Source organism: Ailuropoda melanoleuca, chromosome 8 (genome assembly GCF_002007445.2).
Source record: "Ailuropoda melanoleuca isolate Jingjing chromosome 8, ASM200744v2, whole genome shotgun sequence".
NCBI classification, from domain to species: domain Eukaryota; kingdom Metazoa; phylum Chordata; class Mammalia; order Carnivora; family Ursidae; genus Ailuropoda; species Ailuropoda melanoleuca.
The window spans coordinates 54311526-54324655 of NC_048225.1; the positions used below are offsets into that span (position 1 = coordinate 54311526).

A 13130-nucleotide genomic window follows, 5' to 3' on the forward strand; every position below is an offset into this window, starting at 1 on the left:
TTTCCTCTCTAGTTCTGGTTCTAATCATTAAATAGTCCAATCTTGCATACAATTTGCTTTAAATCAAGTCTTTGACCTTTATCCTTGTGCTTCATTATTTCATTTTATAAATATTTATTGACTTGGAAATATGTTGGTACCAAGGGCACTCTAGAAGGCTAAAATGTAAGAAAAAAGACAGAGCAACCATGTTATTGCTGGAACAGTCTGTTCAGGACACTGCTCCCACTACCCCCACTCCACCAGATCACCTTTATCTATTCCTTATGTCTTTGGATTCAAAGCACTTGAGACGAGGCCCAGTTGGCTAGACTTTTGTCACATGCCTTCCTCCTAGCTGAAACCAGAAACTAATAAAGGAAGGATCTGACCCCCCAGCTTCCTTCTGAATGGTAGTAGGAGGCAGACCACTGCAATTATTCTTCAATCAAGACACTGTGGGAGAGTGGGGCGCCTGGGTGGCTCAGTCAGTTAAGCGACTGACTCTTGATTTCAGCTCAGATCATAATCTCAGGGTTGTGAGATGGAGCCCGGCACCGGGCTCCACGCTGGGCATGGAGTCTGCTTGAGATTCTCTCTCCCTCCCCCTCTGCCCCTCCCCCCTCTTAAAAAATAAATAAATAAAAGTAAAATAAAAGTAAAAAAGACACAGTGGGAGAGAGTTAATTGGCCAATTGGAAATTATGGGGAAAGCAAAGAAAGAGGGGGGACACCTTAAGCACAGAACATAGCATGAGCGTGCTGAGAACTCTAAGCGGTTTGGTATTGCTATACTGAGTAGGGGTGTGAGTGCAGAGGGCCCTGTGTGCTATGCCGTGGAGCTTGGACTTCAGTCAGCAGGCGAGGGTACAGAAAGGCATAAGCAGAAAGTCTCTGAAACGGTAGGGGTGGTGGGGTGGGGGGTGGGAAAGAACCTTAAAGGTGTTCTTTCCCACCCTTGGAAAGAACCTTAAAGTTCATCTTATCCAACTCTCATCAGTTCCCACAATCTGATTACCAAATGGGGATATATATTTGAACCTCTCCCATGACAATTTGCCAAGACAAGTTGTACCCTTTTAAAGGCCAGTAGAGAGTTCTTTCTTGTGTTCAGCTGAAATCTGCATCCTGCAGCTTCTACCCTTTGGTTGTACTTGGAAGTGCAATCTTTCTCAAAATCTCATTTCCTTTTCACTCAGAGTCCTTTCCCCTCTGTCTAAATATGCACAGTTCAGCTACTGTTCATTGTATGGCCATCCTCTCACCTTCCTGATCACCACGTGGACAGTTTTCAAAGAGCTGGATCCAGAATAATACACTACGCTAGAAATGGCGGTACCAGCCCAGAGTAGTAAAAGGCAGGATCTCCCCCTGATATGGGAGCCGCACAGCAGACATGGCAGGGAGGGGGCTCTGCCTGTGGCACACCGCTTGACACCTCTTCACTTTGCAAACAACTTCTCCCCTAACCCTCAACTCAAGCACCATGGAAGCAAAGAGCCTTTCCTGCCTGTTTCCCAACCCCCGCCCCACCAGCCTCTATACTGCCACAGCTCCCTTTGCCGTCCTCTGTACTGGCACGTTCCACACCATGACTAAACAATCTGCTTGTGTCCTGGACTCTCCCAGTCAACCAGTCAATTGTGAGCTTCCCCAAGGGCTGGAAGTGACTGACTCAAGGTGGGACCCCCAGTGCCCAGAAGGNCTGAGTGCTAAAAAAAAAAAAAAAAAAAGTTCAGCTGAAGTGAACAGAATTGGAATTTGAGCTGAGTTCTCAAAGGCAAGTAGGCTGTGAATACGCGAAGGGGAGAAGGCACACATCGTAGATCAGTGCGTTCAACTCAAAGAAATATGTGAGTGAAGACTGGGAAGCAGGAGTATTTGAGATTGGCTAGAGGGCTTCCAGCCAGACTTTGGCTGCAGCCAAGTCATAAACTGAAGGAAAAAAATCAACCTGAGGCTAAATAAGGCAAGCTGGTGTGGGGGAGGGTTAGGAGAGATTTATTCCCTTGTGGGCAGGGAGCAAGGGCAGAAAAAAACCAGCAACTGGATCAGTTTTTTCCAGTTGTTTGCCAGTCCCACATATGCATACTTCCCCCTGGTGGACAGGGATCCGTGTCCCACGAAACAGACTCGGCACCTCTGCTCTGCAAGGAACCCAAATTCAATGCAAGCATCTCTCTTTACAATTAGGGAAGCTTGAGGGTGAGGCCAGGGATCCACTGCAGTGCACAGAGTGGATTTCTACAGAACCTAAACTGTCTTACTCCCAATCTGCTGCTTTTGCCCCCATGCCCTGAGGCTTTCAATAAATATTACTTAGTCTTCAGTCAGAGAGGGCCCTTCCAGGGCGTCTGGGTGGCACAGCAGTTAAGCGTCTGCCTTCGGCTCAGGGCGTGATCCCGGCGTTCTGGGATGGAGCCCCACATCAGGCTCTTCCGCTATGAGCCTGCTTCTTCCTCTCCCACTCCCCCTGCTTGTGTTCCCTCTCTCGCTGGCTGTCTCTATCTCTGTCAAATAAATAAATAAAATCTTTAAAAAAAAAAAAAAGGGCCCTTCCGAATTCTATTCAGATGAAAACTAAGATCCATAGAGAAGTGATGCCCGGAGTCACAGAGCTGGTCAGTGGCAAATCCGGGACTAACACTTAGGTCTCTAGACTGATACATCCCTTTCTCCTCCTGTATAAATACTGACCTACGAGGAACAGGGAGGTGAATAAAAAGTCGACAAGATGTAATCCACACCTTCACGAAGACAAGAATAAGTACAGTGCGGGAAGAGTGCCGTACTAGAGGTAGGTATGGAATGTTGCAGGACGGGAGAGGGGCAACTGTGCGGGGTCCAGGGAGGGCTCCAAAAAATCGCTGGGACTAGAGTGGAGCCTTGAAGGAAGAGCAGGTGTTTGTCAGGCAAAGACACGAGGAAAGGCCTTGCAGACACAGGAGACAGACATCAAGGAGAAAGCAGGAAGGAGCATCCTGGGAAGGCTGGAGAAGAGGCTTCTGATCTCAGCCCTTGGCACTTCTGATTTTATACGTTCTTTCTGGGTGAAATGCCCAAAGTTCCAAGTATTGCTCTGCGAGTGTGCAATGAAACGGAGGCAGGATAACCCCAGCAGGCATTTCCATTCAAGAACGAGAAGCGTGAAAGGTGCACGTAGTCTTACTTAAACAGAGCAATCAGACTCCCGCTAGACAAATGCTGTCCGGCCTCCAGCCTGGAAGAAGGAATCTGCCCTGCCTGAGCCTGGGTTCTACTCCCTGGGAGTGGCTCTCCGTGCCTCTGGGCTCTGCGCTCTGGACCATCCTTCCTTGTCCATCTCCTCCCTTAGCTACTACTGAACTAATGGTGCCTGTGGGCAGCTGACTAGCAATGTGAAATATTTCTCAGTCCCAGGCTTTTGGTATTTTCCCATGAACCACTCTTTTAAAAATTTTGTGTGTCGGGGGTACCTGGGTGGCTCAGTCAGTTTAGTGTCTGACTCTTGATTTTGCCTCGGGTCATGATCTCAGAGTTGTGAGATCGAGCCTCGTGTCCGGCTCCACGTTGGGCGTGGAGCTTGCTTAAGATTCTCTCTCTCCCTCTGCCCCTCCCCCGACCCTCTTTCTCTCTCCCTCTCCTAAATAAATAAATAATAAAAATTAAAATTTTGTGGATTTTCTGTGTATCTGATTATGGTTGACTCTATACTCCAAATGACATACAACTGGTTTTGAGACCTGTCCCTCAGTTTCATCACGCTATTTTAGGTTAGGCTTCTGTGGATACTGCTCTTAGGATTCCAAGCAGTCTTTTTGTCTAGGAATCTACTAGACATCACTCATTCTTTCAAAGGGCTTTATAAAGTGTGTTACAGCTACACCTTTGATATAATCTACATCTCTGGGTTATATTCCTGTAATAACTCTATGCTGGCTACAGAGCCTCAAGATGAAAAAGTTTTATTTTTTAACCTACTAAGCCCTGCCCCTCTCTGTTCTCTCTAAATTCTTTTTGCCAGTTCTTTCTTTAGCTCGTACCTCTCTTCCTGTTATGAGGTTACAGAGCTAGGAGCACCCAACTGACACTTTCAACACTCTGCCTAGAGATCTCCTTAGCCAAACAAAAACTTTCTGAGTATTTCCCCCCCATTTTCCAAGTTACCATAGGCAACACTTTGGCCAATCGTTTTGCCATTATAAAACACAGATTGCCATTTTTCCAGCCTCCAGTAACAATTTCCTCACCATTTTTCCAGACTTCACTGTTTGCTTGCCATTTTTCCAGTCTCCACCCATCCCTGATCCCAAAGCCAATGCCACGAGTTTGGGGTTTTGTTAAAGGTAAGCATTTCACTTGCAGACACCAGTTTCTGTCAACTTTTGCTATAAAACAAATTATCCCCACACTGAGTGGCTGGAGACAACTATTATACATCTTACAGTTATGCAGTTTGTCAATTGGGACTGAGGTCAGCTGTCTGGCTCTTCTGGTCATAGTGGGGTTCACGTATCAGATGGAGGTCTGCTGCCAAGTTGATTGGGTGCTGGTTAGTTTAGCATGACCTCAGCGGGGTTGGCTGAGCTCTGCCTCACGTGGCTCCCCTATTCCAGCAGGCTAACCCAGGCTGCTTCCCATGGGTGCCTGGGCAGGGTTCCAAAAGAGAAGGCCAATGCAGGTAAGGCCTCTTGAGGTCTGGGCTCAGAACTGGCACTGTCCCTTCTGTTGCATTTTATCGGCTAAAGAAAGTAATAAGGCCTTCCCAGATGCCAGGGGAGGGGGAATAAGACTCCGTTTCTCAATGAATGGAAATGGAAAGTCATACCGTAAAAGGTGTGGATACAGGGCAGAATGACGATCATGGCTTTCTTTACAGTTATACCGCATCTCCTCAGGTGAATTTGGTGTGCATCCTTCATTCCATATCTTTATGATTATGTTAACACAAAAATACATTTTTTTCTGTCAGTTTTATATGTTTTTAAATGAATGACTTCATATATACTAAAGAATTTGTGTAATGGAAATGTAAGATTTATAAAGAATAAGACACTTTTGTAAGAGAGAAGTAGAATTTTGACAATACGTTTTAATCTCCCCATGTATCCTTCCTAACCAAACATTCATGTCTTACCTGGACTATGCAGTGACTTCCTAGCTGACCCGGTCTACCTCTACTCTTGCTTCCTCCAGTCAGTTCAACCTTCTGTAGTCGCAATGATCTTTTATTTTTTTTTTTTAAGATTTTATTTCTTTAGTTGAGAGAGAGAGACAGAGCATGAGCAGAGGGGAGGAGGCAGAGGGAAAGGGAGAAGCAGACTCCCCGCTGAGCAGGGAGCCGGGGCAACAATGACGCAGGGTTCTACCCCAGGACCCTGAGATCATGACCTGAGCCAAAGGCAGACGCTTAAGCAACTGAGCCACCCAGGTGCCCCCACAATGATCTTGAAAAAACAAAAATCTCATCACTTCGTATTCCTCTGCTTAAAACTGTACAGTTTTTTCCCATTGACCCTAGGACAAAACCAAACTTATTAATAAGGTAGGCTCTTCATCGTCTAGCTTCTATTTACACTTCCTGCCTCATTTTTGCCATCCGTCCCTACAGGTGCCATGCCTTTTCTCTAAACTGATCATTGGGTATTGGCCAAAGAAAGTGGCTTCCATAGTGCTCCGCACCTTCTCCTACGTGGCATAAATCACTGTTGTTATTGGCTCTTCACTCATCTGTCTCCACTACTTGACTGTAAAGGGTTCTAGGACAGGGCAGCCACCTGGCTCCTGCTTATTCTTGGGTGCCAAGCACAGCACCTGGCACCATGGATGCTCAGTAATGGTTGAATGAATGCGTGAAGAATGAACGCTGGGTTCTGGAGATAAAGAGAAGTTCCACCGAAAGCTCCTAGTCTAGGTGGAGAACAGATGAGATAGACAGATAAATGACAGATAGATAGATAGATGATAGATAGATAGATAGATCGATCGATCTGCTAAACTAAATGCGTGACAAGGATGGTGGATTTGAGTATGCTTCTAAGTTCCACCAGGGGGCACTATGGGAATGCCTCCGGTTTCTCCTAGAAAATCAATGTTACTTCCTTGGAAGTAACCTACCCACTTTGAAGGAAATGTAATTTTCAGTATTGGTGCTTGTTTGTTTGTTTGGTTTGGTTTGGTTTGAATAAGCTCCTTATTCAGTCCACTCAAAAGAGCCATACCTCAGCCAGCAGTGAGTCTGAAGGACCGAAGTAAACCCTGTTGGTGTCCACTTTATATGTACAATGGAATCACCACAAGAGCTTTCAAAATTATTTAATTTATCCTCCACATCAACTGTTGGGAGCCAGAAAAGGGATTGTTGTTATTATTTCCATCTTAAAGATGATAACTCTAAGTGTCAAGAGGTGAAGTAATTTCTCCAAGGAAGCACAGTTTTAGGTATCTCAGCAGGGACTTGAATCTGTCTTCCAAATTCAAATGTATTTATTCACTAAAACTGTATTGAGTTCCAGGCTGTGTAAAAGATGATAGAAATACAAACGCATGCCCTCCAAATGTCTTAGAAGCAAAGACTCTCAGGGGCGCCCGGGTGGCACAGTCGTTAAGCGTCTGCCTTTGGCTCAGGGCGTGATCCCGGGGTTCTGGGATCGAGCCCCACATCAGGCTCCTGTGCTGGGAGCCTGCTTCTTCCTCTCCCACTCCCCCTGCTTGTGTTCCCTCTCTCGCTGGCTGTCTCTGTCAAATAAATAAAACAAAATCTTTAAAAAAACAAAAAAGAAGCAAAGACTCTCAAAGCTAGAGAGAATTTGGGAAATCACCTAATGAAGTGTTCTCAACTCAGACAAGTGTTAAGAATCTCTTCAAGGGCCTGTTAAAAATGCAGATTCCTGGACTTCGTCCTCCCCAGCACACACTAAGGTTTTGATTCCACAAGTCTGGGTGGGAATCTGGAAATGTAATTTTTGATAAGAACATCCCTTCTTCCCCACCACAATTCTGATGCAGATGAACCATGGACTACACTTTCAGAAACATCAAGCCATTGGTTTAATCCTTTCATAATACAGCGGAGAAAACTGAGAAGTGAGTAGAAGTAATCCAGAAACTCTCCTTGGCTATAATAAGGGAGGCTGACCCAGGAACTGATAATGAGCAGCCTGAAGTAATGATGTAACTGAAGAACGCCCAGCCAAGAACTGGACACCCTGGGTTCGATTTCAGGCTCTACCATCTTGCTAATGAGTCACCTAACCTCAGCGAACCTTGATTTCCTCAATTGTAAAACGCGGGATAACAATACCTACTCCACAGGCTTATTGTGAGGAAAAATGGAGATAAACAGTATGTAGGGTTTGCAGAAGACAGGCGCACAGAGGACGCTTGATAAAGAGGCTGATTGATTGGATTGTTTTGAATGATTTTTCAGCTCTGTTTATTCTATTTCTTTAACTGAGTAACGACTACTGCCAGGCATTCGGCTAGGTCGTCCTGCCCCATGAAGCTTGTGATCGAGTGGAGCCGATAGCCATTAATTATAGAAATAAGAAATCACTATTGTAATAAATGCTACCAAAGGAAAGAATAGGGTGTATTTTGAATCATATGGGGATCCAAACCTGATCTTCAGACAAATAAAATGTCCTGAGGAAATGACTCAAAGGTTGAGTAGGAATTAGTCAGAAATTACATGGATCGGGAAAGAGCTTGGCAGCAGCGGGAAATGAAAAGGCCAAAGACCAGAGTGGCTGGTATGGAGTGAGCAGGGAAGAGGGACATGGCATGAAACTGAGGATGATTACTATTTCTGGAAAAGCCTTTCTTTTATCATGCCTTGCTGTTTATGCAAAAATTTTGATCTTTTCCTTGACCCTTTTATTTCCACTTCAATTTTCTTTCCATTTTTGCACTATAAAGCCTAATAACTGGTAACATTTCCTCAAAGCTAATATTGTAGTCCAACCGTATCTGCAGGAGACACATTCCAAGACCCCCAGGAAATGCCTGAAACTGCAAATAGTACTGAGCCCCATATATGCTATGTTTTCTCCTATACATGTGTACCTATGATAACGTTTAATTTATAAATTAGCCACAATAAAAGATTAACAACAATAACGAATAATAAAATAGAAGAAATACAATGATATACCTAATAAAAGTTATGTGAATGTGGTCTCTCTCTCAAAATATCTTATTGTACTGGGGTGCCTGGGTGGCACAGCAGTTAAGCGTCTGCCTTCGGCTCAGGGCGTGATCCCGGCGTTATGGGATCGAGCCCCACGTCAGGCTCCTCTGCTATGAGCCTGCTTCTTCCTCTCCCACTTCCCCTGCTTGTGTTCCCTCTCTCGCTGGCTGTCTCTATCTCTGTCAAATAAATAAATAAAATCTAAAAAAAAAAAATCTTATTGTACTGTGCTTGCCTGTCTCGTTATGATATGAGGTGATAAATGCCTGTGTGAGGAGATGAAGTGAGGTGAGGGTGTGGGCACTGTGACGTAGCGTTAGGCTACTGTTGACCTGACAGCATGTCAGAAGGGGCATTGTCTGCTTCTGGACCACGGTTGACCTCAGATGAATGAACCGGCAGAAAATAAAACTGTGAATAAGGGGGACTATTGCATACATTTTTTTGTTTTTGACATTCAGAAATAGGGATTGTCTACGAATACAGGTTTAAAAATAAAAAACACTTTGCTAAATACCAAACAGGAACATACATTGAGCTCTTAAAAATTTAGCTGTGCTTGGAAAATATCTATTCTCCTGTCAGACAGTTATTTGAACTGCTAGTATAATTTAGTTAGATTTTAGTTCACATTTAGTTAAACTTGGAACCCTGTATTACTTAGAGTGACTTTAAAATTCCTCTCCGGGGCAGATTTAAAATAAAATATTATCATGGAGGAAGCTCTAGTTATGGGAAGATGAAATGGACACATTCTACCCTGTCTCACCCACCGAATACAGTTATGCAACCCGGACAGAATGCATGGAAAAGGCATTCGAGGACTGGGAAAAGTAAATGACAGCAGGTAAATTTGGGAAGAAGACCAGAATTTGAAGCACCACGGAGTCAGCTTTAAGTTTCCACTTTTCAGTCCTCAGTAGCCCCAAACCCAGAATTGGGACCCTGGGTGAGGATTTGGGGGATCTAGGGGAGAAGCCCTCATACTCTGGCTTAAGGAGAAGGGAATAGAACTCCTGACACTCAGAGGAGGGACACCTCATGTTTTCCTTTTGTTCTCTCTTTTCCCATACCCCACACTTGTCCCCCAGGCAATCTCACAGTAGCGGCTCCAGTGGCAGTGGCGGTAGTGAGGTTCGTATGGCTGTCTAAAGCTTTGAGTTATCTTATGTATTATGTCTACATACATTGGGATCATCTCAAATAGTGCTGAAAATTTGGCTTTCAGCAATCCCAACAGGGTGGGGAAACCCCACTGATTTTTTTCTCTCTGTATCCTTCTGCCACTTGGCCCCAGACATACGTGGGCATGAGAAGCACACAGCAGAGTGGAGCTGTTTGAAGCCTAGGTTTATGGACAAAGAACCAAAAAGGGAAGTATCAGGGGGCAGGATACTATCAGAGAGACTGCTGAGAGGGAAAAGCTCCCCAGGATTAGAAGGATGGGTGAGCCCAGCAACGTGTTCACATTGCTATATGAATTTGCAAAATTTGCCCCAAAAAGCTGTTTTAACCACAATCGGTTACATTATCTCTTTCCACTCTTTCTTCTCCGCTACACTTTCCCTCCTAACACTTCTCCTGATGGAGAGAATGCTGAAATGGCCATGAACCTTTGCTTGCAATTGAGTAGTCATCTCAGCCGTATTTCTGCCCATAGAAGTTTGGGGGTTAGAGTAGGCAGCATAACGTCCCCCCTAAAGATGCCCACGCCCCAGTTCCCTAAACCTGAGACTTTTGGGGTGTGATTAAGTTAAAGATCTTGACATGGGGAGATTATCCTGGACTAATCTTGGTGAGACTGTATAATCACAAAGGTCCTTAAAAGAGTCCGAGAAGGAGATGTGACAGTGGAAGCAAAGTCAAATAGAAATTTAAACATGTTACATCTCTGGTTTTGAGGATGAAGGAAGGGGCTACGAATCAAGAAATGCAGGCAGCTCACAGAAACTGGAAAAAGCAAGGAATAGATTCTCCTCCAGAGCCTCCAGAAGAAACAGCCCTACTGACACCCTGATTCCAGCCCAGTGAAATCCCTATTTCAGACTTCTGAACTCCAGAAGTGTAAGATAATAAATGTGAGTTGTTCCAAGTCACTAAGTTTGTGGTAATTTGTTACAGCGGCAATAGGAAACTGATACAGGGCTCTGAAGGCATCTTTTTTCTTTCCTTCCTTCCTTCCTTCCTTCCTTCCTTCCTTCCTTCCTGCCTTCTTTTCTTTCTTTTTTTTTTTTTTTTGTATTTTCTTTGTCTTTAACCCTAACTGGTAGTGCTTCTTCTGATAAAATTACCTTAAGGCTTTTTTTTTTTTTAAGTGTATGTATGTATGTGTGTAATCTCTACACCCCACACGGAGCTCGAACTCAGAACCCTGAGATCAAGAGTCACATGCTCCACTGACTGAGCCAGCCAAGTGCCCCTCATCTTAAAACTTTTGATGATTTCCTATAAATCTTACTGGAATTCACTCCTTTAGACAAAAGCCACGTCTATATTTCTTTCTGGGCCCTTCTCTACCTTGGGCCTGAGAGTCAGGGTGCTGTGGTACAACAGTGCTAAGATTCTCAGAAGCATTTTTGCCTGGTTGAAATAGTTTAGTTTATGGGGGACACTCTTAAGACTCCTTGAGTCTCTCCTGTTTACCAGAGAGACTCTAAAAGAAATGGCCTTAAGATTCTTTGAAGATCTAGTAGGCAATGCCCTTAAATCCTTCTAAAGTCTCAACAAAGAGTCTTTAAAACCATACTTTTGAAAGCTTTATCTGGAGGTCATGCTTTACTTGTAGCACCCCAGGTCTTGTTCTTTCCCTGTGTCATTTCTTTATTTGAGAAACTTTAGATCCTTGGAAAGACTGTCCTAGACCCTCTGTATTTCCTCTAACTTCAGCTCCGAGCCATTCCTTCCGTGTTTTTTGTGCTTTGCTGTAGTCTGCCAGAAGCAGCCAGTTGGCACTTCATCATTCTGCCTGGAGACTTCTTTAGCCAGATTGACAATGTAATTACTAGAACATCTTCTATTTTCACATTCCCCGCAGGACAAGGTTCATTAACTGTTCTTCCAGTACGGAACGGCATTCAGGTGCCCTTTTCTCCAGCCTACAACAATGTTTTCCCTCCTGTCCTTCCAGCCCTCATGAAACAGTCCCCTGGCAGCCCTTCCAGATTTTGCTTAACAATCTTTGCGAGGGCCTTCAAAACTTTGCCAAAGGCAATGACACATGGTTTAAGTTAAGCTCCATCTTTATTCGTTCACCTCACTCAGTGACTGCATGCAAGCTGCCCAAGGACGTTTTGAAATGGCCTCAGGTAAGGTTGCTCTCTGCTGCAGGACAGACCCTAAGGAGCTTTGACTGCTGGAGACTCTNTGCCCCCCCCCCCCCCCCCCCCAGCCGTGCAGCCAGTCCTTCCTCCAAGGGGGCTCCAGCCGGCGCATCTCTGTGTCTTCCATGAGCAGTACTATGCTGGAGCTGGCTCTGATCAGCTCATGAGAGCTAATGATTCAGTGATATCATCTAAGGACCTTGACATTGGCCATTGTGGAAGAATTTACACCACAGAAATCAGCAAGTGTTGCAAATCAGGGCTTTTCTTTTCCTGGAGAGCCAGTTTATCAGCCCACCTCTGAATGTAGTCTATGCATAATTAATGTTGAGTGCATTATTTATCCTCTCTGTGCCTCAATCTTCTTATTTGTAAAATGGGACTAATAATACTACCTATGCCATAGAGTCAGTATGAGAATTAAATGAGCAGCTAATACATGTAAAATGCTTGGACTGCGCCTAGCCACAGGAAGCACTCAGTAAGTATTAACTATTAGTTTTACTGTTGCTGTTATTACTGTTATTGCCACCTTAAACTTCCGCTGGATTTTCATAGAAAATAGGCTAAATTTTTTAGTATGTCATGCAATGATAATATAATCTGACAGTTCCAACCATAGTGATATCATTTCTGGAACTCAAACTATTTTTCCATCTCCAAACTTTGGTATAGGTAGGTACCTTCTGCCAGGAAAGCCCATCCCTCCCTTGCCTGTCATTTTCCAGACCATTTCTTTTCATCCTTTTGGACCTGCACGCATTGCCTCCTTTGGAAAGTCCTCCCCGCCATTTCTGCAGGGCAGGGACTCCCTCCTCAGTGTTGCCATTGCTCATTGCACAGCCCTCGCTTTTCCTGATAGCACTTTATTGTGGTGACTTGTTTACGTCTGTTTTCCCTGGTAAGTCCAGGGTTGGATGTGCTATTTCTCCGTGTCCTCAGCACAGTGACAGAGGTGTTAAATATTTGTCGAATGAACGAATGAACATTGCCCGAGAAGGTGGGGAAAAGGATAAATAGCCTAGTAAGATAATAATAATAATAATAATAATAATAATAATGTTTTTGCTTATGTGGCCATAGGTATGTGGTACAGAGCAATGACCCAGGATCCCAGAGCTTTAGGTTTGATAGGTCCTAGATTTGTCATGCAGCGACCCTAAACACCTTCACCCCCTTTACCTTCTGTCAGAATTCTGCCTGTCTTTCGTGGTGGCTCAGACGTCAAGTCTTCTGTGAAGTGCTTCCTTCCCTCTGCTCCCCCACCGCTCTCCACGCGCATCGTCCTTAGTGACCACATCACTTACTCTCCTGGGTTCCCCCCATCAGAAGCCACTAGTGTTTCTGTATTTCCACCCCCGATCCAGAGGGTTAAGTATTCGGGGGATGGCGTCGTTCAGCCGCAGACCGGTGAATTCGTCCTCCCGCACCCGCGCCTCTGTTTCCCCGGAGCGTGAAGCCGGCACAGCGGACACACCTTGCCGGGGCGGCGCGTTGGTGGAGGGCGGGCGAACCCTGAGCGCGCAGGCTGCCCCCACGCCGGCGAAGGAGCTGGGGGCAGGCGAGGGGGCGACGGCGAGCGCCCGGAGGCGTCAGAGCAAAGGAGGGGGGGCCGAGGCGGGGCGGCCGGGCAGGCCAGCGGCCGGGAGGGGCGGGGCGGGGCG

General features: G+C 45.3%; 1 protein-coding gene across 1 annotated transcript in view; it reads left to right on the forward strand.

The window, feature by feature from the left end:
* Positions 1-12852: 12852 nt before the first annotated feature.
* P4HA3 (prolyl 4-hydroxylase subunit alpha 3) overlaps positions 12853-13130 on the forward strand; it is a 40357-nt gene continuing 40079 nt past the window's right edge. Inside the window, exon 1 of the mRNA XM_034667600.1 lies at positions 12853-13057. Within this exon, the coding sequence (XP_034523491.1) occupies positions 12853-13057 (205 nt within the window). The remainder of the gene's footprint in view (positions 13058-13130) is intronic.